This window comes from Poecilia reticulata, linkage group LG20, assembly GCF_000633615.1.
Source record: "Poecilia reticulata strain Guanapo linkage group LG20, Guppy_female_1.0+MT, whole genome shotgun sequence".
Classification (NCBI taxonomy): Eukaryota; Metazoa; Chordata; class Actinopteri; order Cyprinodontiformes; family Poeciliidae; genus Poecilia; species Poecilia reticulata.
The window spans coordinates 10,157,368-10,180,440 of NC_024350.1; the positions used below are offsets into that span (position 1 = coordinate 10,157,368).

A 23,073-nucleotide genomic window follows, 5' to 3' on the forward strand; every position below is an offset into this window, starting at 1 on the left:
ACAAAGTAAGGACAAAAAGCAGGACAAGAAACAACCCAGTGATACTATAAGCAGGCTGGTTGAGTGTCTGTATTAGTTGTGGACAATCCAAAGCAAATCCTCTTCACTGATATTGCACAGGATTCCTGTCCTTGTAGAAAACGGAGACGTTAAATACATCGAATAAATCCACATTCTGTTCTTCGCATCTCGCCCTTTTTTTTTTTTTTTCTGCTTGGCTCTCCAGAGAATGATGGCTTTTGTTTATTAGCTCCACAGGTCTGGACCACAGTTCCCCTGATCAATGTCAGCATTGCAAATCTGCAACGTCTTTGAGGAAACCTGATTCTGTTTCCAGCCGCTGTTTGAAGAAAAGTGTTTTTTATTTTTTTGTTGTCATATAGTTTTTTTTTTTTGTTTGTTTTGTTTTTTTGGTGAAGTGTTCCCAGGCAGTGTACCATGAAAGTGAAACGTTTCTGTCTGAATCCACATCTACTTCTCGTCTTCGTCGCCTTCGCTCATGCTGCTCATCGAGGCCGATGCGCCTTTGGGGGACGTGGGGGGCGAGGGCCGGGCGTTGTACCAGCGGGCGGGGGGCGACGGAGGGGACGGGGAGCGCAGCGGGGACAGTTCACGCGGGGGGCTGTTGCAGGGCGATTCTCTGGGAGACAGAGCGTAGGACAGCATCCGACCACTGCGCTCCTGAAACACTTGCTTCTGTTCAACAGCAGAAGAAGAAGAAGAAGAAAATGAAGGTTTGTACGTGTGTAGCCTGTGGTTTGCAGTGCAATTTCTAAACCCAGAGCAGACCCGGGAACAAATTCTGATGAGTAAACACAACAGGATGGATGTTATAAAAAAAATTTAAAACTCTCCCCCCTGGCTTCTTTTTCCCATCCGATCCTTGCTTGTTAAAATTCCACCTAAATCACTGATGAACCGCAGTCGGTCCTTAAGGGCTGGTGTCCTGCATGCTTTCGTTTTTTTCCCCCTGGTTTAACAAGCCTGAACCAAATGAATGGTTCATTAGCCTGCTCCTGCTGAGCTTGATGAAACGCTCAGGAGCTAATTCGGCTGTCATGGAGCAGGAACATGCATCGGCCCTTGAGGACTGGCTTGTGACCAGCTCATTTTGTCCACCTGAAACATTGAGGCTAAGACAAAGAGACTGAGGCATAACTCTGGCTTGTCAGGAGGATTGTTGTTTGGCGGCACAGATGTAGTTTTAGGTATGTTGGTGGTAAGAAATAGAAAAAAGTAGCTTGATGCATTCAAAACTGGAAGACAAAAACTCTCAAAAAGAAATATGTGGGAAAAATTGGATGCTTTTTTTTTTATTCAAAGGGTTACATACACTAAGAATGCCTTTCAACAACTTGGAAGAGCCCAGTCTATAACACCATGGGTCTCTTAGACTGAATTAAGTTAAATAGAGGAAAATGTGTGTACATGTTTCACAGGAAAATCACAAACACACTGCTTGCTTCATGGAAAACTAAACATGACTCAGTGAAAGCAACAGGGAAAGAACTGTTGACACTCGCAAGTCTGATTCATCCAGAAAATGCAAAGTATCATCCATTAAAAAAAAAAAAGAATTGTATGCAGGTTTAAACACCACAGGAATGACCACCAATCGTACTGCTCAGGAAAGAGTGCGAGATGTACGTATGAACCTCAGAGCAGAAACAAAAGACCTTATGAATGTCCTGGTTGAAGCTAGCAAGAAAGTGTCTTTTTCAACAATAGAACAAGTCCTACAAAAGTCATATTACAATTTACGCATTTGTTATATCTGCAGTAAGCCTGGAAACACCATAAAAGCTCTTAAGTCCAGGCGTGGCAGCATCATGTTGTGCTGCTAGTTTTTCTTTAGGTAAGGCTGGTGTTCTTCACACGATAGGTGGCTTCATGAAGAAAGTATGTCAGTATTAGGTGTAAATACTGAAACAACACCACGCAGAAAGTTGATCAAGTGCAACTTCCAAACGGACTATGATCCTAAGTATACCACCCAATGTTGACAAAACATTGACAAAATCAATGTTTTGTCAATGTGTGGTGACAACTGTGATTTTTACACATCTTCATCTGTCAATAAATATTAAGTCAAATAGCGGCGTCTCATTTGTCATTTTCGCTGAATTCAATGTAAAACAATAAAAGGTTTTAAGCTTATTGACAGATGGCTTGAATTATGATGAACCATTAATGTGGTGGATACATTTGTAGCATTAAGTGAGTACCGTGCTTGACTTACCCATGTCCCATCAGGCCCAAAAAGTTCTAAGAAGTTGCCAATGAATTCTCTAGACTTTTCTTCCCATTTCTGGATGAGATCGTGACTCTTCTCCTCCACCCGGTAGACAAAATGTTTACTCTTTTCTTCGACATTTCGAACCTTTTCCTTCATGCGATCTACCTGGTTCTGTAGCCGATACTTCTTCTCCTAAGGGGATAGAAAATAAAAATAAAAATCAGGAAACATGAATATAAAAGTAACAAAAAAATGCTTGAGGAGTAACAAAGTGTTCAAAATATAATCTAAGACGATAAGTAAAAGTTCTAGTTAGGTGACCAAGAACTTGCTTTGTCTGCTGCAAATTCGGATTTGGCCACTGTTCTGACACGATGCAGTGTCTTACATTGATGTAGCTGACGTTGAGCTCTTTAGCCGTGTAGCCCCGCTGCAGGTTGCGTCGGGCGTAGACGTCGTAGTCTCTGACAATTCTAGTAATTATGTCGGAGGTGGAGATCCCCTCCGTCCGTTGCGTGGGCACGAACATCCCTGGTTGACAGTAAAAGATGCCAGCAGAAGGTTATTTCGGCCCGATCCTCCTTTAGTGGTGAAATGTGCGACACGATTTTCTGATTTCCCCGCAGATCACTGCCCGACCTGCTTCTTTGATGTGTTTGTAAACGTCCTCACTTCCTGCTGAGGAGTACGGGATATCGTCGTGAGCCACAAAATCGATCTGAGAAACAACCAAAGGACATGCACTGTTTGGCAGAAAACACAGAAAACATGAGAAGAGCTCAAGTGAACGGGCAGTAGGGCCTTTAAGTTCTGCACTGCTTACAGAACCTTGCAAAAGTTTTTATGAGATGCAGTACATCAACACAGAGCAGTGCTACCGAAAAACTATGTATTCTACCCCCTTTACTCTAAAACCCTTCGATAACATCCAGTCCAACAAATTTCATTCAGAAATCATATCGTTAATATATATATTTTTTTCTATGATTGGATTTGCTTCCTTTTGTTCTTCACCCTCTTCTTACTCGGTACTGATCAGCCCAGGTGCGGAGCTATATATATGGGGGCCCGGGGGTGCGGCTGCCACCCGGCCCGGGCCCAGATGCGTGCCCATGGGGGCCCGGGTCTGTAGGTGCCAGGGAGGGAGGAATTGTTTCAAGTCGCTTTAATGTCTGATTAGAGACGGAGAAAGTGCGCCCTCGCCTGTTCAGAAAGGTGTATGTAATGTTAAAGTTACTGTCCCTCAATGGAATATATAGTAGTCAGTCCCAGTGACTGTTTGACTCTCGGTTTAGCCAATGTGCTTCCTGGCTAAAAATGAAAGAGAGACGCGCCCCCCACCCCCAACAGTTTCCAGCAGCTGGCAGGTGATACACATGAGGGGCCCGGTCATTGTCCCCGCCCCCCCGGCCCAACGCTGACTTGTTCCGCTAGTGGATCAGCCCCATCGCTATTCATCATATTACTGAACTATTTTACTGACACTAGCAAACGATGACCTTGCTGTTTCCGTGATAAGAAAGCAAACTAAGAGCATAATGTGTGTCAAAACACAAAGATGATCAAAAACTACTGTATACTGGAGAAAACCAGGCAGATGTAGAATAAACGAAGCCCAATGTTTGGTCACATCACGTCAACGTAAACTGCATTTGTGGTGAGTCAACTTTTTTCATGGCAAGTTTTCTCTCTCTCTCTCTCTTTCTCTCTCTCTCTCTCTCTCTCTCTCTCTCTCTCTTTCTCTTAGCGGAATTTTGGGAAGACGGCACTGTGAGTGTTTCTCACAAACGCACCTTGTGTTTCTCGAGGAACTCCGGCGTGAGAGTCCACGGTGCGTCTCTCAGGACTTCGTCCACGTAGCGGCAATGCCTCAGGGCTTCGTAGCGCTCGTGTTCCGTCATGACTGTGAAACCCTTGTACTTGTGGGTCAGTTCGTCGCTGCACACTGTTCCCGGAGCAATGGAGAGAAAACACACGGACGCATACAGAAACATCAAACGGTTATGAAGAGTTTGGGAGAGTTATTAGTAGCCTCTCTTACCTCCTACTATGAGATAGGTGTTAGGAAACAGGTTCTTGGCCTGCATGAGCGCACGAGCGTGGCCCGAGTGGAACAGGTCAAAGATGCCATCTGCATAGACTCTGACCGGCCGGTCCACTGAAAAAACCCAAATAAACAATACAGCTAGGAATTAGCGCAATAAGCTAATTGGTGTCCACACAAAAAACTTCCACACAATATACAGGAAATGTTTTGTGACAGAGAGGGTGGTTATGATTTAAGAGGTGAAGGGTATTTTAAAAAACAACATATTAGAACAACCAGGAAGAGTTTTTGTTTATCTGTGTGAGGAGTAAATGTTTGGAATGGATTGAATGATGAGATTTAAAAAAATTACAAATGTAAACCAGTTTAAAAAATTGATTAAAGCAGAACTCATTTCAAAATATGCTATATAACATGTTTAATAGTTTATAATGTAAATGATTATATAAAKAGTACTTAAAATAATTGTACATAGTTAAACATAATGAAAAATGGAAACAAGTTGTCTCTTGTTGATGTTCTGAAAGTCAATTGATAATACATCGACAAGTATGAAAGGGGCAGGATATTATAAGAGGTATCTTCTACCTGCTCCTTTTCGAACAGAAAATATAAAATTGCATGTCACATGGGCAAAATAATTTGTTTTACATTTTATTTCTTAAGTTTGTCTCATTCTATTTTGTTTTCTTGTTCTTTTTTGACTGTTTTTAATGTCTGTTCGAAATAAATAAATAAATGAAATGAATGAAATGAAATGGTGTAACATTCAGAAAAACTTAGAAGAGGAAACAGCTGGAGTTATAACCACAGTTATATCAGTATGGTTAGGGTCACATGGTGTGGTTATATCAGTTATATTGATATAACCAGTTATACCAGTATAACCGTGGTTAAACTGATATTGTTTACAAATGATTCATTATTTCATGCTATTACTTAGCATGACATAACTGCACTCAGTTAAATAACTAAAGAGTAATGACATAATTAATTTAATTTGGTGCCAAATTTAGAACTGAAATACGAATTCAAGAGAAAACTAAATGAAAGCTACTAATGGAAAGGAATACAGATTTGGAAATATGGCCAAATAATAATAATAATAATAATAATAATAATAATAATAATAATAATAATAATAATAATAATAATAATAATAATAAATATAATAATAGTAATAATCGTGGAAACTAAGCCATTCAAGTCTGTGGTTGTAATGTGAGAAAATATGAAAAAGTTAAAGAGATCTGAATAGTTTTGCAAGGACTTCAGACAAAGCTTATAAAACATGACTTTCAAAATAGAGGAGGAAGTCAAACAAAGACCAAGCGAAGAATGAGGGTAAAAGCAGCGTGAAGGTGAACGTGTACCTGGGGTGCCTCTGCAGGCCTGGGTGATGCTGAGCTTCTCGTGAGGCGCTCGACAGTCGCAGCTGGTCTCCGCGGCGAAGATGGCAGGCTCGGTGAGAGTCTGAGTCAGAAAGGGACTGGGTTAAAGGAAGACCCAGGAGAACAGCCATTTGCCCCTTCGCCTCGCCACTTACAGAAAACCACCATTAAGGTATTGACTACAGCTGATGCTCACTCTGCACTCTGAGACAGCGGAGACAGAAAAGAGCTGCACTCAGTGCTATTGATCACCGACACTCACCTCTCGCCGCAATCAACTGTATGCACTGAACATGACAGAGAGAGGACAAAAATCTTTGGTAAGCGTGGCGCTGGAAGGGAGAAGTGAACTCTCTCCCACTCTGACAGGAAATTAAAACCAGAGAGCACAGACGAACAAATCAGGTAACGGGATATACTAATTTGTAAGTGCCAAGACTGTTATCAAGGTCAAAACGCTGCAATGTGAGCCCTCCTGAAAAAAATAAAATAAAATAAACTGTGTTCGTGTGCCATCTGTTGACTGCAGGGGAGTATTCACCGAATCTCATTCACACCCGTGAAAGAGAGACAGAGCAGAGCAGAAAGCTGTGGGAGTGTGAGAGGAGGAAGAGAACATGGAAACGGGTTCAGACGGGCCCCTGACGTCAGTGGCTCCTCCTGGAGCAGCGGTGAAAAAATAGAGTCTGAAACGATGGCAGGTTTCAGGTAAACAGGTAATCAGTGGTGATGGTGGTGGTGAGGGGGGAGGGGGGATCATAGACCTTCAGTCGCAGAGAAACTGCGAGGTGGTTCTGGACACAAGCATTTTGTAAGAAACGCAGAAACGGTTGCTTGTTATTACATTTGTGGATGATACAGTTAAAAATGTCTGAAGTAAGCCAAAGATGTGGGCTGCAGTCTGGACGCAACTGTTGTTGTGCAGTAATTAAACAGGCAACAAATAACTATAAAGACACCACATGAAAATATAGAATTCGTTGCTTCTACATTAACACAGGTGCAAGTTTACACTTTCTTTGTGTATCCTTGCTCTGCTTTTGAAATTGGATAGCATTTTTGGAGATGCAGAACCCCTGCAACCTTCTTCTTGCTGCAAGGCAACAGCTTTACCAACTGTGCCACTGTGCAGCCCAAGACTGATTTTGTTGAAAACAATTATTTGACTTTTTGAAACACATAATGTACTCAATTAAGTCCAAAGGGTAGGATTTTGTGGACTGTGCTACTCCAATGAACGATACATTTAGCTTGAAGCTTTTTCCACCAACATTTTTGCTTTGTGTAATTTAAACAGGAAAAACTCGAAGCTCAGACAGCAGCAGCTACATAAATCCCTTCAGGAAGATGCCTCATCACTTGTGATTCCTTGGGCATAGCGAGATTGTTGAGAGTTAGCAAAGAGCAGATGGCCAAGGTTAAACTTTGTGATCAGGAGAGTACAAGGGCCTATCAGGGCGTGCGGCCGGAGCGTGCTCAGTATAAAGCCCGATCTGGCACAAGATACAGCATCTGGCCTAAGAAGGATTAAAGCGGCAGGGGGCAGGCGGGGGGAAGGACACAAGCCAGTAGCCATAGCATGAGTAGCCAAGAGAGAGACTGCCGTAAAGAAAACAGGCTGAGGTGAAGAAGAAACAGGTAAATGACGACTCAGGGGAGACAAAAGGGCTGACAGCATGATTTGTGTCAAAGAGGATTAAAGCGGAGTATCCCAACGCAGGAGGCTCTGTGATTTCACTGCGACAGTTCTCACTCAGCAGGACATTTCTCTTCCTTTGGCAGCCCCCTCAACAACAACAACAACAACACCGTCCACTCAGCACTCTGAGCATCTCCCTCAGGCACATACAATCCAGGATCTGTTTCATAACAGGGGGCAGAGGAGGAACCTTTTGTTTTCCCCCCTACTTCCTGTCTCCCTTCCTCACACACACACACACACAAACACATACACAGTCAGTATACACACTCTCATCTCACAGAAAGGCAAGCAAACAGCCGTGCACATCCTCCCTACCGTCCGGGGATGAGGGCAGGTGTGTTCTAGCTCCTCCATTTTTCCCAAAGCCTCATGGGATGCAGCTGATTTCTCTCTGTTTTGTGACTCAGCATCAATGAGGAGATGCTGCTCTCCTCACCACTCTGTCTCCTCTATTTTCCCCGCCCACTCTCTCCTCTGTCTGTCTCCCTCTCCCTCCTTCTTGCCCTTCTTCCCACGGGGTGCAGTCCTCCACAGTCAGCCGGGGAAAGACCTGGCTAGAAGCGATGCGGAGTCAAAGTGAGGGGAGATTTTTTTATTTTTTTAAAGAAGACACAATCCCACAACAGATTTATGTAAGATATGCATCGTGTTGCTGTAAATACTTAATAATCTAAGCTTCCACAATAAGTAAATACTCTAAAAAAAAAAAGCATAATAATAATAATAATAATAATAAAAATCTCACAAGCATTTCTATAACTCACATGGTCGAAATCGGTTTCTGCCCTGTGGGTCTGTGTGGCGCATCATGTGTACAGAATGTGCCGACCACGCCTACCAGGCGCATCAATTGCCTCTCCGGTTGACAAATAGGGCGCACCCACTGTAACCCCGAAGCTGCTGCAGACAAAGACGCATGGAAGAGGTCTCACTCCACGGCTATTTCTAATTTCAAGCTGCCTCAAAGTACAATTTTGATATTTATACAGAATGATAAAAACATAAAAATTAATCCGAGCTACAATAATTACAAGGGACTGCAATAGTCATAACTTCACAACAATGCGTTACGCTTTCCATATGAGAGATTAGGTAAATAATGTGAGTGGAGCGTCTGTCTAAGGAGGCCATCTGGACCATTTCTATGGTGACGGAGGAGAGGAGAGAGAGCTCCCAAATTCGGACCAATCATCGCCCGCCGTAGCAACATAAACTGTGATGATTGGTGGACAAAACCGTTTCACCATTACAAACAAAACAGTAAGCAGAGCGTGAATACTAAATATTTAGGTCAAATGTTCAATACATATAGAACTAACTGTAAACTTACTTACGTTACAGCGTGTTATAAAATATATTAAACTCCGACTTCCCCGCCAAAACCAGCCTCTTCCTCTCTTTTCAACGGTAAAGCAGTTTATTCCTATTTTATTTAGACGTGGAAAATGCGCCAAACTCGTCAAACTGTTAACTAAAAGCCTAAAAAGATAAGTAAATAAAAAAAGAAATACGTCTAGTCATTATTTTATCCTTATCTTACCTTCCACGATCCTCTTCTGCAACAAAGAGGCGTAACAGCCGCGCAGCCGGGGTTCACTCTGACGCGGCGCTGTTTCACCATCTTGCTCCTGTGGTAGACTGAAATAAGTGAGCTCTGTCCTCTTTTTCTTATTATTATTATAAAAAATTTTTTCATATATGTCCGTTTTGCTCCAGCACAGCAGAAGAAATACGTCCCGCCCTGTCCAGCCCGTCCCAGACACAGATCAGCTGCTCCCCTCTGATAAGTGTGGGCCACCGGTCACACAGCGCCACATACAGTAGATAATCCGGCTGTCAGACATGCATGAATCCCCCTCCTATTGTACTTAACTTCATGTCTGACATGCGACTGCTTGTAACCATTAATTCATATGATGCACACAGATTCATCTTAATAGGGTATCGTTGAAAAGTGTTGTTTTTTTCTTTCTTTCTTGTAACTCAATTCAAAAGTGGTGCTGTGATAAAAAAAAAATATTTGTAAAATATACATGGTTATATCCATGGGTATCAAAGCAAATATATTAAATATATTAATTAATAAATATATATTGGTAAGCAAACTCCCAAACATATCAGGGTTTTTTTTTAATACCCTGAGTGTTATTATTTTAACAACAAACAACTCACAGAATGTGCCTGATTACAGTATCTTTATGAGAGCCAGATATTTAATACTACTTCTCTATAGTATGATGACTTGTCATATTTTACTCCAACTTTCTTTGATGTCTCATAATGTACTCACCTTTCCAGTGTAAACTAATTTTCTTTGTGCTTTTACATAAAAATGTTTCCCAAAGATCCTGGAGAGAAGTAATCCTTTGCTAAGTTAAACTGCATGAACAGTAGGTATAAAACAGACAGTCAAACTTATCACTTTAAAAAAAAATACTATGGCTAAAAGGATGATGAGCATATAGTTTTTCTAAATACTATTCTAAATACTCCCACACTAATACATGTAGCAAATATTATTATACGTGATTCTTAGATAAGCTTTGACGGTGCTTACGCAGAAAGCTCAAGTGAGCAGCTTGAATAAGAGACAAACTGTGCTTTGTGTTTTCATTATTGCTTGTACTGTAGTTCCTCTGTGGCCCCAGTCTGGGACAGGAATCTATTGTACCCTTTACAGACCGGCTTCGTTTCTGTGGCAACGGACATCATGGAGGTACAGTGACACAGACACTAAAAACTGGAGAACAATTGCCTAAAATTGTCATCACAAATGGTATATTAATTAAGGACAAGGTTACTTATTAGACAAACATTTTATACTGAATAAAATTACATGGACTAGACTAGATAGCGAGATAGAAAAGGTGTAGGTTTAATTTGTTTTACATGAAAAGATTTTCTCTGTTAAATCAATTAGTACCTTTAAACAGCATACTAAACTGTTGTCCTCTGAAATTAAAATAACTTTCTTACTTTGGCAAAATAGAGGAGTGTCTTTATGATAAGCCTTTCTGACTAAATTAAAAGATGAAAATTTTCTCTACCCATTTCATAAACAAATAATAACAAAATAAAAATAATAGCTTTATAAATGTTTGAATGTTGGACGTAGCTACGTTTTAACATAATGATATAAAATGCAAATGAAATGTAATCCATCAGGTTAGTGAACTTCTTATAAATAACACAGCAAAACCAATTTACTATTTATGACTGAATTTAGATAGACCGATGTCGCCCCCTGCTGGGCACATTATAAACAGCATATCCGGTAATTGGCTTGACAGCAGCGTGATGTCATTTCCTGCATATGACTTTCCCCGGGAAGGCGCTTTGGCGCGGGTTGCTGTGTTGTTGTGCTGCTGTCATTCAGTTGTCGGAATAAAGACAAAATAACACAAGTAATGGCTCCGGTTGCAGACCCAGATAAAGACATGGACGTTCCGGACGGTGGTGAGTTTGTGTCTCCGGTTTTCCGTCACAGGACAGCTGCTTGTTTAGGTGTTCAAATTTAAATTATTAGCTAACACGACGGCTAGCTTAGTTTAACACTTGCTAACAGGCTTTGGCGTAGTGTACTTCATGTGTCTTTATGACGGGATTAGATAGACTCAAATGAGGTTTGTCACGTGAATCTGGTATTTGTTCTTGATAAAAAGGTGAAAAGGAACAATTAGGATACTTCAGAAGGTAATAGTTTCACTCAGCGTCATTGTTCGTTTCAGCCTTACTACAACTTTCCTCCCAAAAGAATTACCACAATGTGTCGCTGCTAAACAAATTTACCTGGCTGGTTAGCGGGTCATTAAAAAGTATAAAAACTTCTACAAAAGTTTAAAATAAATAAGAAATACCTCTGATGTGAAACATACAGCTGTGCTTTCACACAGTGCCAATCAGAAAGGTCACCTTAAAGTAGCAATTGTTGCTACATGTAAGGGTCATAAGGTTATTTACAAACAGTTTGTAAATATTCATATTACTATTTATGGTTTAATTGGCTCTCGTGGCCTTCATTGGAGAGTGGTCAAACAATTTTTTTAGTTTGCTTAAAAAAAAATAATTTAGTTTTTTGTTGTTGAAACTCACCTCTAATATAACCCACATCAAATAAGTAATAAAAACAAAATACCGTGACTTTTTTTATTCATAAAAGTGTAGAGTTTTAGTATTTTAATTCTAATTCTGTGTAAATGTAGCAGAAATGGAGGATTTTGTGTTTAAAAAAATCATTGTGTGACTCTCCTCAGATGAGAAGGGTGACGCCTGCAGTCTGGCCAAGTCTCGCTCCAGACGAGAGAAGCGGGAGAAGGTGGGCAGAAAGTCTGCGCTGGAGCAGCTCAAGAAGGCCAAAAAGGGGGAAAAGATCAAATATGAGGTGATAAAGGCAATATGTTTCTGTTTTGCATGCTTGTAAAGATTCTTTATGTAATTCATAAAACCAGTGGCAGGTTTAAATTTATTTATTTTTTTTGCTATGCTGTTTTTCTTCCACTCAACTTTCCATCATAGCGCTCGCCATTGAAGAAACTGTGGAAAACCCATTTATTTTTCTAGATATTAATTCGTAAAACTCAATTGAAGTGAACATTAGATGGGTTTTCTGCTGTGCTTCTCTTCAGTCTGCGTTTAGCTGGTGTTTGCCTTTTGCAGGTGGAGGAGATCACCAGCGTGTACGAAGAGGTGGACGAGCAGCAGTACTCCAAAATGGTGCGAGAGAGGCAGGAGGACGACTGGATTATTGACGATGGTGAGATCTGGTTTTGAGAAACCACTGCAGAGCACAGGCTGATGGAGGGTTCTTTATGCCAAGTAACGCCTTCCTTCTTTCAGACGGCACAGGATATGTTGAAGACGGGCGAGAGATCTTCGACGATGATTTAGACGACGATGTTGTTGAAAGCAAAGGTAACGAGCTGAAAATCCTTTGGAAGAATTGAAAAATACAGATATCATGTGCTTAAGTATTTGGTTTGTGCTTCCAGGAAAAGGGGGCGCAAAAGGGCGAGAGACAAAGAAAACTCTGAAGAAATCTTCGGTAGCGAAGCCTAACACTATTAAGAGTCTCTTCATGAACAGCAATGTTAAGAGGCCTGCAGAGGTCAGTATTTATGAGAATCTTTGACAAGATGTTCTCTAAACTCACTGCACGCTTAATCTCTTTGTCACGTATGCAGTAGATGGTTTGTCAGACATTAGATGATGTTCTTACATTTTTCTCATGTTTTGTAATTTTTTTTCCTCTTACAGAAAGATGTAGATCTGTCCAAAGATGACTTGTTAGGAGATATTTTGCAAGATCTACACAATGAGGTTTGTTTGAGTGGAGAATTAAACAAAACAAACATTTCCTGCTGCCTTTAACCTCTCTAACACCTTATTCATCTGCGGTTCCAGAAACCGTCAGCTCTCACTCCTCCACCTTTGGTTACTCTGAAGAAAAAGAAGACGGTGGGCTCAATCATGAACCCGTTCTCCATCAAACCTCAGATGCCAAAGGTGAAGCCATCACGTCATGACCTACATGTAGTTTTATTGCAAGAATCAGTCAGCGCGAACATCACAATTGAATAATTATGCAAACCCCCTAATGTAGCAGGAGAAGCCCTCAACTTATGGACTAAAAGCCAAGGTGATCCGACCTCCGCCTCTGGACCCGTCCCCCCAGCCTTCAACCCGTTCTCCTCCACCTGCAACAACCGAGGTTCTTCCAGAAAAACATGAAGCGGAGCTGGAGGAGCCAAACGAAGAGAGAGGTTAGATGGAATGTCAGGGGCTTTCATTACTTTTTAGTTGCTTCACTATAAGACAAAACCAATCTTGTTGATGCTGTCTGTTACAGAGGACGACAGTCTGGCTTTTGAGGGGGTCGATTTTGATGAGCCAATGGAGGTTGAGCATGAGGAAGAGAAGGCTGTAGCTAAAGATGAAGCCAAACTTGAACCCAAAGGAGGGTTGACAGCGACTGAAGTTAAAGTGGAGCACAAAGCCGAACGTCAGGATCCAGTTCTGCTGTGAGTTTGTGTCTGCAGCACTGATGCACTTAGAAGTTAGATGTTCTTCCCTAAGGATCAAGTTAATTCACAGGACAGTTCTGGTTTATCAGAACTGACCTTTACACCTAAAGTAACGTGTAAAGATCTGATTTTTTTTCTTCTTTTTTTTCCCCAAGTGCCTGGACATCGATCAAAACCAATTGAGCTAAAAAAAATGACTGGCTCTGAAATCATACAACCGATTTCTCTGTGTATTTCTCCTCTTAAGATATTTCTGACACATACAGTCCCATTCAATAAATGATTTCAATAACTAAATTCACTAAGAGAAGAACCATATAAAGATTAATGACACACAAACTGGTGTTTTCCAGCTTTTGTTTTGGTTAATTATGATGATTTTCCAATTGCAGCAAATAAAATATAACATTACAAGTCTGAATACAGCAGATCAAAAAAAAAAAAAAACTGAAATGTGTACGTAATAAAAAAAGTGCTTAATACCCATTTAAAGGTTCTTTTTAATAGGTACTTTTAATCTGACAAACGAATCATATCAAGATGCATATCTAGAATCACTATTAGAAAGAACATGTGAAATGTATGATGGTTTTAGAAGATATTTGTATTTTTTCTTGTTTTTAGACCCAACAGAGTTGGAAGCTCTTGGGGACAGGAGGCTGCAGGTGGAGTCAGTGAAGCTCCAGCGGAGGTGCAGGTCGACTCCAGCAAGCTCCCTCTAGTGGAGGGCATGGATGGGGAGCAGGTCTTCCGATTCTATTGGTTGGATGCTTTCGAAGACCCGTACAACCAACCAGGTGTGGTATTTAGGCACTTTTCATCAAAATTAACAAAATGTTTTTTTTTTCTTTAGAAGAAACATTGTTGAGATTTTCTAACTTGATGTTTGACTTTAAATTGCAACCCAGGCGTGGTGTATCTGTTTGGGAAAGTGTGGATCGAGTCAGCGCAGTCTCATGTCAGCTGCTGCGTTACTGTGAAGAACATTGACAGAACAATGTACCTTCTTCCTCGGGAATTCGTAGGTGTCGCACGCTCAGTGAGAACTGCAGTTGACTTATTCCTGATGAAAACTGCTCATGTCTGAACTGTTTTTATTGCCATAAAAAAACCTAACAGAAAACAAATCCGAAGACCGGAGAAGTGTCGGACCAACCAGTGGGGATGATGGACGTTTACCAGGAGTTCAACGAGCTTTCTGAGAAGTTCAAGATCATGAAGTTCAAATCTAAGGTCAGTATCGGTTACAGCTTCATTATTTATTTTATTTTATTTTTTGAAAACGGGCATCCATGCCTATGTTTTGCTTCTGTCTTTGCAGAAAGTGGAGAAGAGCTATGCTTTTGAAATTCCTGACGTGCCCAGTCAGTGCGACTACTTGGAAGTGAGATACTCTGTAAGCAGGCACACATGAGCAAAACTTCCTAAAACCCATCCCAGGTTGACGCTGGTTTAAGATAATTTTATTTTTACAGGCAGACTTTCCTGCTTTGCCGTCTGACCTTAAAGGGACTACATTTTCCCATGTTTTTGGAACAAACACCTCCAGCCTGGAGCACTTTCTTCTCAGTAGGAAGATTAAAGGCCCCTGCTGGTTGGACATCAAGACACCACGTAAGAACGATGCCATTAGTATCACTTATTTCTTTGATCAATGCTTCTAAACAATTTCCTCTGCAGCTCTAACTTCTCCACCTCGTCTTTGTTAGAGCTGATGAACCAACCAGTCAGCTGGTGTAAGGTGGAGGCTCTCGCTGTGAGAAGTGACTTGGTTTCTGTGATTAAAGATCTGCCGCCTCCACCCGTAACCGTAATGTCCATAAGCCTCAAGACGGTTCAGAACCCCAAGACGCACCACAATGAGGTTGGGATATTTGATGTAACGCTTGGAAAACATTTATGTAACAGTGAAACTTTGTTCTTCCCAGTAATGTGGAAAAATATTGATGTTTTATTTTTTTTCTAAATTGAGTTTGATAACTACAATGAAGTACTAGAGCAATTGTAGATAAATGGAGGAGAAAAAAATCTGGCAGCGGAAGATAGTTTTTACATGTTTACAAGATTAAAATGTGCATAAGTTGTATGTTTTTGGGAAATGAGGATACGATTTTATGATTAAAGACATATTTTAAATCTGGGAAATTCTCTGCCGTTTGCTACAACAAAATCTGTCATTTTTTTCGTGATACGTGGGAGATGTTCTGACACCAGAGCCCAGATGTACCACTTACACTTTGAAAATAACCAGAAATGCATCTATAAATTCACCATGTATCATTATGAATTTACATTTGACATGTTTGACTTTATAATCGCATTAAGCGACTTTCATGCAAATTCACTATTTGTTAGATGGTATCGTAGTTTCATGTTGTAAATGTATGTCTTTAAATTAAGAGATTCTTTTGGTAAATGTGTGAAATTAATCAAGAAATGTCTAAATATTTGGGTGGAAGCTTTCTATTCTGTGGCCAAATATATTTTTTCTTTTACCTAGAATTGCCTTTATACTCTGTTGTAGAAAACGCTTCTATATCCTGTATATATTTTTTAAAAAGAAAAAGTAATCTATGCAGTAGATTAACGGGGTTGATCACGTTTTTCGCTTCATGCAACATTCATTTTTCTGCAGATCGTGTCTCTTGTTGCGCTCATCCACTACAGCTTCCATATGGATAAAGCTCCTCCTCAGCCTCCCTATCAAACTCATTTCTGTGGTAAGTGTTAAACATTTTCTTCTGTTGGTATTTTGTTGTTATTCACTTGGGTGAAGCAGTGAATTTAAATAGTATTTTTATAGTCATAGCGCTCACATAGCCACACTCACAAACGCATAAACGGATACTCAGGTCGTTAGGCTGCTTGGGGTTAAGTGCCTTAACCAGAGACTGTTGTGATCCCACAAGTTTTTGAATTACAATACTTTCCTCATTGAGCCACAGTCGCCTGTAATGAACGAAGTTGACAAATTTGTAATAAAAACTTGGATGCGATTTCAAACAAACGGATTGTAACCATTTTTCTCCTCAGTGATCAGTAAACCATCTGACTGCATTTTTCCTTACGACTTCAAAGATGCTGTCAAGAAGAAGGTGAGTGACCACACATGGACAGACCCTAGCTTTAGCAGCACTGCTTCTGTTTATTTTAATAATTAATGGACAATACTTACCAATATGAATACCATTGAAAGATTTTCTTATATTGTGTAGCCATAATTTTAACCATCACTTGAAGCTTCTGCTCATATTTAAACCAATTTTCTATCCTCCTCCTTTTCTTTAAGACACACTGAAAATTAATTTCTCATTTCTCAATTGCAGTACAAATGATGTCCTCTAAAAGTGATTGCAAGCCCAGACGTTTTACTAAGAATACATTTTGCTGTATAAAATGAATAATAAACATTCCAACTGACCTCAGTCTTTTTTCTTCTTTTTTTTTTAGAAAGTGAAGGTGGAGATGGCAACTTCAGAGCGGACCTTGCTCGGCTGCTTCCTGGCCAAGATGCACAAGATCGACCCTGATGTGTTGGTGGTGAGCAACAAAACAGTCGTACAAGCAAATACTAAAAATCCACATTAATTTTAAGTTTGTCCGTCTGGTTGGGAACAGAAAGTACGATCCGTTTATTCCTGATGAGTGAATGCACCATACTGACACTTTGATGAGGAAGAAGGCTCAGTTAGCCTTTTCAGTATCAGGCAGATTTTATTCTCGTAAAGGAAGATATTCTCTAATTTAAAATTTTTTTTTTTGTAGCCTTTTGACATCTGTTCAACAATAAACTTCAGAATTTGACTGGTTTTCTTTTATCGCTTGTAGCTTAGCAGAAGGAACTTTTTGTTTCTTCTTAAAAAATGTTGAATTTTCTCAATAAAACTGGATAAAATCTGTGTTGGCGGGTCACTAGTTTGAGTCACAAATTGGACAGCTAATAGATTCTTTAAGAGATTTAGCCTTTCCGCCTAATTATACGTCACTGCCACCTGGAAGTTTCTGTTGTTCAGCTAAACAGCAGAATTTAGGGAAACCAGTATTCAGCGACCCTTTGAATCGTCACCTGCTTTCACCTGCAGGGTCACGATATTTTCGGCTTCGATCTGGAAGTTCTCCTGCAGAGGATCAATGTGTGCAAAGTCCCCCACTGGTCTAAGATCGGACGCCTCAGGAGGGCAAATATGCCCAAATTGGGGGTAAGAAAAACAGAATCAGAAGCAGTAATATGTTTTTGCAGCAGGTTTGTAAATAAATCAATCTTCCGTTTTGTGTATTCTCCGCTATGTTGTATTCCTGGCTTTTTCAGGGCCGTGGAGCGTTTGCTGAGAAGAGTGCAACGTGTGGCCGTCTGGTGTGTGACGTGGAGATCTCGGCCAAAGAGCTGATTCGTTGTAAAAGTTACCATCTGACGGAGCTCGCAGCTCAGGTGCTGAAGGTAGAGCGGGTCGCAGTCCCTCAGGAGAGCATCAGAAATCTCTACAGGTGAATTTCAAAGCTCACGGCTAACCCAAAGCGAGCTACTACCGTATTGGAAAGGAGTGAGGGAAATGAAGCTGGTCTATTGTAAAATGTGCCTCTTTTTCCTCTCAGCGACTCTCCTCACCTGCTCTACCTGCTGGAGTTGACGTGGACTGACGCAAAGCTGATCCTCCAGATCATGTGTGAGCTTAATGTGCTGCCCCTCGCCCTGCAGATCACTAGCATCGCCGGCAACGTCCTGGTAACATTCAACAATTCAACCTTATGCCTCTTCAAAACTCAGTTAATTTTGATTTCCTAAACTATGAATTACCATTTGTCTCTTTGGTTGATTAATCATGATCGTTAGCATTTTAATCACCTTTTTAAATCATCGTTCTAAATAAAATTTTGACCCGAGGGCTCACCCAAATGATCTGCTCAGTCGCTACATTTAATAGATTGAAAAAGGCTTTCACAGTTTCAGTGATTTTGGACATGGAAAAAAAAAGATGTAAAGTATATATTCTAGACACGAGTTTTGTCTAAAAACATCCAGGTATTGTCTCGTGGTGGTCTGTTTATTTTGTCCTAATTTTAATCTCTTGTGCTTCTAACTCTGAGTTTCTCTCTGCTGCCTCTCTCCAGTCTCGCACACTAATGGGCGGTCGCTCTGAGAGGAACGAGTTCCTGCTGCTTCATGCCTTCCACGACAAAAACTTTATTGTCCCTGACAAACCGTCCTTTAAAAAGGCCCATCTGGACACTGTAAGTGCTCATAGAACTGCACAAAAATGTACTTTTTTTTTTTTTTATTACATTTTTTAAACAAGTTTTTTTTTCCCCTGTGATTGGATTGATCCAGGTTGAGGGAGAGGACGATGCAGATGCAGGAAAGGGTAAGAGGAGGAAGAAGGCAGCCTACGCTGGAGGTTTGGTGCTGGATCCGAAAGTCGGTAAGTGTTTCCCAAAAATGTTGATTAGCTTTGAATCGAGTCCGTTTTCTGACCCCATCTCATTTGTCCACTCAGGTTTCTATGATAAGTTTGTGCTGCTGCTCGACTTCAACAGCTTGTACCCTTCAATCATCCAAGAGTTCAACATTTGCTTCACCACAGTACAGAGGCAGGCGCAGAACTCCCGCAAGAAGACCGACGTGAGTGAAACTCGCTCGCGTCCAGATGAATTACAACCGATGTGCTTCTTCAGGCAGATTAATAAGTCCCGACCTTTGTACACACTTCGTAACAGGATGATGAGCCAGAGGAGATTCCTGAGATTCCAGATTCCAACCTGGAAATGGGAATCCTGCCCAGGGAAATCAGGAAACTGGTTGAACGGCGTAAACAAGTTAAGCAGCTCATGAAACAACAAGACATCAATCCAGATCTCTACATGCAGGTTTGTCCTGATGCACTAGTCCTTGTTGAACAAAAGCATTTAATCAGTGTGTTTTATCTACATTATAACTTAGCAATATGTGACAAAGTGGTGAGTGATGATGTGTTTTAAATTCATTCTCTCAAATTCCTTTGAATTTGCTTCATCTTTTATTTCTTGAGCAGTTGGCGTTTCCAGAAGTATTCTCTTTCTTGAATTAAATATTTACTTTTTGTCATGTTACAACCACAAATCGAATGAATTTTATGTGACAAACCAGCCTAACTTAGTGCATCATAATGAAGCAGAGAGAAAATGACAAGTTGTTATCCAAATACTTGACAAATAAAATATCTGATGGTGATCCTTAGTATTTATAGTATATTCTTCCTTCTTACCTCTTACAACTAAATACAAAATGTTGAAAACCTGAAATCAGGTGATGTAACAATCCCCTTTAATATAAATGAAAGTTTGTGGTTGTATCGTGATAAAACATAAATACGTTAACTGGGTGAAAGTTGAACACGGCAGCATAATTTCTTCCTGAGAACACACGTAAAAAATCGTACGTTTTTCTTGTTGTGAGTTTCTAAGCTGTTTTCTGTTTCTTCCCTCTCAGTACGACATCCGTCAGAAGGCCTTGAAGCTGACTGCTAACAGCATGTACGGCTGTCTGGGATTCAGCTACAGCCGCTTCTATGCTAAACCTCTTGCTGCTCTGGTCACCCACAAGGGGAGAGAGGTAAAACTGAGCTGCTTCTCTGCAAGTAAATGTTTAACTTTCAGCGTCACAATTAATATTCAAGTCCTTCAAAGCTTCTACAATTACAATATTCATAGGAATTGGAGTTAGAGCTGCAGAACGTATCAAATAGCAAATCATCATCACCAATTTCAATATCTATAATATCAAAAATATATATAATATGGCAATAGGCAATACACTTTCAGGTGGCATGGACTCTGCTTTCCAAAGCATTTGGCCACAAAGAAGGACTTTCACTGTTCTTTATCCTCACCACCAATACAGACTCCAGAAGATTAAAATAGACATGGAAAGTGGAGGCAACTCTGTGGTGATGGAAAAGATGGAGGGGACCAGTGAAAATGTGGGTTCATTGTTGAAATTATCATTGTGAAATGCAAAAATGATGACTTTCTAAAATCATGCAGTTCCAAATGAAAAACGAGTTGCTTGGTTTTTGATCTATCATCCCTTTCCTTAGCTAGATCATCCTTCCTGCCTCTCTTTCCTCTTCTTGGGGTCAATAAAATAAAGTTTAGATAGGTGAATTGAATGACCTTGCTGGAAGCACTATGATTTTCATCCACAAGATGGCACTCTTAAGCCATAGTGCACATTTTCACTAATTTAAAAAAAATATATTTCTTTGATTTCTAAACTTTTATGTGTGGCCTCTATTACCTCATACTTGGTATTATTTTCCTTGAGAAATTTCTCCGTGTCCTCCTCACCTTTGGCTCTTCTCTGTTTTTAAATGTGAACATTTCTCCCCCCTCCATTCAGCCAGATCCCAACTCATGTTTTTAGTGTCTTTTATTTTTCAAATCTGTGACCTTTCCAGTGATAAAAATGCCAATAGATGCGTTATGAAATGTTCACGTTCTCCATTTAAGGGCCGATAGACGTGCACATCCAATAAATTTATCCAAAGCAGCATGTGTTCTGCATGACACAAACGGCTAAAGCTGGCATTGTAACTGAACACCACACATACACACACACACGCGCGCGCGCGCACACGCACACACACACACACTCCCATCATGTCAGTGATGGTACTCATGTTCATTTAATGAGCTCTAACGGTACAAGTCCTCAGCGGAGGCATCAGGCTTTGCCTCGGGGGACTCCTTCATTAAGATCCCCTTACACACTCATTGTGCTGTCTGACGGAGGGCAGGACACCAACTCGCCGTGTGTGTTTGTTATTTTGTCAGTCCATTTGTGCCTCCAGTCATGCTTGATGTTCATCTGACAGAGCTACATTGTTAAAATTGTGTGTTTGATTCGCCGGTGCAGGTGGGAATTTCTCTGCCTGCACACTTACAGCCGCTGTCTGTCACCAGCCAGAGGTGGACGGATTAATTACATTTACCCTCCTGCCTGCTTTGCTTCATCTCGGTTGCATCAACAGTCTTTGGCGATAAGTGGGCTATTTTTCCACTTTCCTTTGAATGAAAATATGGCCTCCTCCCACAGGAGTTGCCTTAAACAGTTTTGAGTTGTATTTAGTTTAGACAGTCTTGTAGGGAGCCCTTATCTAAAACTGTCAGTAATCTCTAAGAGTTGATGCTTTAGTGAGGTCAAAACTTAGATTGAGTGAATAGCGATTTAATAAAAAATAAAAAATAAAAAAAAAAGTTGAAATAGATCTCAACTATTTCCAAGTCTTAGATTTAACATAAAATAAATTTGGTCACATTTACAGAGATTTGCAGAACTATTGGTAACTTTTTCTGATTTTGTCACATTATAACCACAAAATAAATTTGTATTTCATTGGCATTTTTAGTGATAGATCAACACAAATGAACACATAACTGTTAAATCGGAGAGTTTCAGAAATGTTCAGAACTAAAAATGTGGTGAAGCGTGCCATGTTTATGAATTCAACCTCGCTTAGTCTACACCTTATAGAGGTATTGAGGAACCTTACTTATCAATTAGACTTTTTTAAAAAAAATTGTTACCCAACTTGAATATCTAAAGTTTGTTGTGCTGGATCCCTAAAAACATTGTTTTATAACATAACTACTTAAAACTTAACTTCATCCTTTACTGGCCTGGTATTTTCCTTGGTTTCCATGATGCTGTTTTTTTGCCAATGTTCTCTAACAAACTTCTGAAGTCCCAGAACAGATAATTTAACACTTAAATACAGACAGACAACTCTACAAGTGTCTGAATAAAGAGAACTGAATACTAAAGCATGCTGCACTTTCAATACCTTTAAAACCTTCAGGCAATGTGGCGACGTCCTTATTCTCCACATTTATGTGCAGCTTTGTGTTGGTCTATGAAATCCCAGCAAAAAGCATCAAAGTTTGTGTTTTTAATCCCTCAAATCTCAAAGTTCAAGGGGTGTGTATACTTTTGCAGGGCGGCGTATATTTTTGGTCGGGGTTACCTCTGATGTTTCCTTAAGTTACCTTCTGTGCTGAGGGGACAGTAAATATAAGTGGACTAGTGGTCTAGGGGGGGTTACTGCATTAGTGCATCACATACAGTGAGGAGTGATGTGACACATTGCAGAGCCGAACATCAAAAGGTCATCAGGAACATCTAAAACCCTCTGTGGGTTCAGTACTTAAAATGCGCCTCAGTTTGCTGATGTAGGGGGAGATCCTGCTTCACCCAGTCTTGGTGTTTTGTTTACTTTGTATCTATGATTCTGTGCGCAGCACTAGTTACGTTGCACACAACACAGGGACTTTATTACAAGATGGACCGATTGTGGTAGTTAGTCAAAGTTAAAACAGTCAGAGAAACTGGGTTGAGCTGTCCCCTGGCAGCAGATTTACACAGTAAAAAGTGAAGTTTGACGGAATTTCTGCGGTGGCCCGGAGTTAATAGAACATCGTGCGAGTAGTTCTCGGTAGTTTCCATCTGCAGCGAGCCAGAAGAGCCAGCTGGCATTTATAGCTGCGTTTCTAGTGTATTTGTGGGTATTGCCATTTGCACTCCTGCCCCCTTTTTAATCATCACATTTGCACTCCACTTTCATCTCATGATTTAGGAGGCTTTTTATTTTTATAATTGTAACATGTACACTGATCACCACTTTGTCCGCCGTGTAAATCCCTCCCCT

At 40.5% G+C, this 23,073-nt stretch overlaps 2 protein-coding genes across 4 annotated transcripts in view; one reads left to right on the top strand and one right to left on the bottom strand.

Moving 5' to 3' along the window:
* Nucleotides 1-42: 42 nt before the first annotated feature.
* On the bottom strand, nt 43-9,021 carry pcyt1ba (phosphate cytidylyltransferase 1B, choline a). Of its 2 annotated transcripts, none has more exons than XM_008438609.2 (8): nt 8,917-9,021; nt 5,657-5,756; nt 4,278-4,394; nt 4,030-4,181; nt 2,876-2,954; nt 2,625-2,767; nt 2,240-2,428; nt 43-696 (listed from the first exon to the last, which is right to left on the bottom strand). In XM_008438609.2, the coding sequence occupies exons 1-8, from the start codon at nt 8,995-8,997 to the stop codon at nt 472-474; spliced, it is 1,086 nt and encodes a 361-aa protein (XP_008436831.1). In that variant the 5' UTR covers nt 8,998-9,021; the 3' UTR covers nt 43-471. The 2 variants fall into 2 exon arrangements, with proteins under 2 accessions (XP_008436831.1, XP_008436833.1); XM_008438611.2 differs by lacking the exon at nt 8,917-9,021 and adding an exon at nt 7,692-7,882.
* A 1,660-nt stretch (nt 9,022-10,681) lies between these two features.
* pola1 (polymerase (DNA directed), alpha 1) overlaps nt 10,682-23,073 on the top strand; it is a 55,605-nt gene continuing 43,213 nt past the window's right edge. Inside the window, exons 1-26 of one of the 2 annotated variants that reach the window (XM_008438607.1) lie at nt 10,682-10,832; nt 11,630-11,757; nt 12,033-12,129; nt 12,213-12,287; nt 12,365-12,480; nt 12,630-12,692; nt 12,777-12,878; nt 12,979-13,135; nt 13,222-13,393; nt 14,021-14,193; nt 14,305-14,417; nt 14,516-14,629; nt 14,718-14,792; nt 14,872-15,010; nt 15,106-15,260; nt 16,032-16,116; nt 16,430-16,491; nt 16,847-16,936; nt 17,479-17,595; nt 17,706-17,881; nt 17,990-18,119; nt 18,506-18,625; nt 18,723-18,813; nt 18,889-19,013; nt 19,109-19,258; nt 19,860-19,982. In XM_008438607.1, coding sequence (XP_008436829.1) covers nt 10,784-10,832; nt 11,630-11,757; nt 12,033-12,129; nt 12,213-12,287; nt 12,365-12,480; nt 12,630-12,692; nt 12,777-12,878; nt 12,979-13,135; nt 13,222-13,393; nt 14,021-14,193; nt 14,305-14,417; nt 14,516-14,629; nt 14,718-14,792; nt 14,872-15,010; nt 15,106-15,260; nt 16,032-16,116; nt 16,430-16,491; nt 16,847-16,936; nt 17,479-17,595; nt 17,706-17,881; nt 17,990-18,119; nt 18,506-18,625; nt 18,723-18,813; nt 18,889-19,013; nt 19,109-19,258; nt 19,860-19,982 — 2,997 coding nt within the window. In that variant the 5' untranslated portion in view covers nt 10,682-10,783. Of the gene's footprint in view, nt 10,833-11,629; nt 11,758-12,032; nt 12,130-12,212; nt 12,288-12,364; nt 12,481-12,629; nt 12,693-12,776; nt 12,879-12,975; nt 13,136-13,221; nt 13,394-14,020; nt 14,194-14,304; nt 14,418-14,515; nt 14,630-14,717; nt 14,793-14,871; nt 15,011-15,105; nt 15,261-16,031; nt 16,117-16,429; nt 16,492-16,846; nt 16,937-17,478; nt 17,596-17,705; nt 17,882-17,989; nt 18,120-18,505; nt 18,626-18,722; nt 18,814-18,888; nt 19,014-19,108; nt 19,259-19,859; nt 19,983-23,073 lie in introns of both variants that reach the window. The other variant, XM_008438606.2, reaches the window with a different exon arrangement.

Bases quoted from the DNA above. Each gene is read 5' to 3' on its own strand.
- pcyt1ba (XM_008438609.2), bottom strand. From the start codon at position 8,997: ATGGTGAAACAGCGCCGCGTCAGAGTGAACCCCGGCTGCGCGGCTGTT. The intron at 4,182-4,277 runs GTAAGAGAGGCT...CTCCGGGAACAG, and splicing joins CACCTATCTCATAGTAGGAG to TGTGCAGCGACGAACTGACC. The intron at 2,768-2,875 runs GTCGGGCAGTGA...ACTGTCAACCAG, and splicing joins CAAACACATCAAAGAAGCAG to GGATGTTCGTGCCCACGCAA.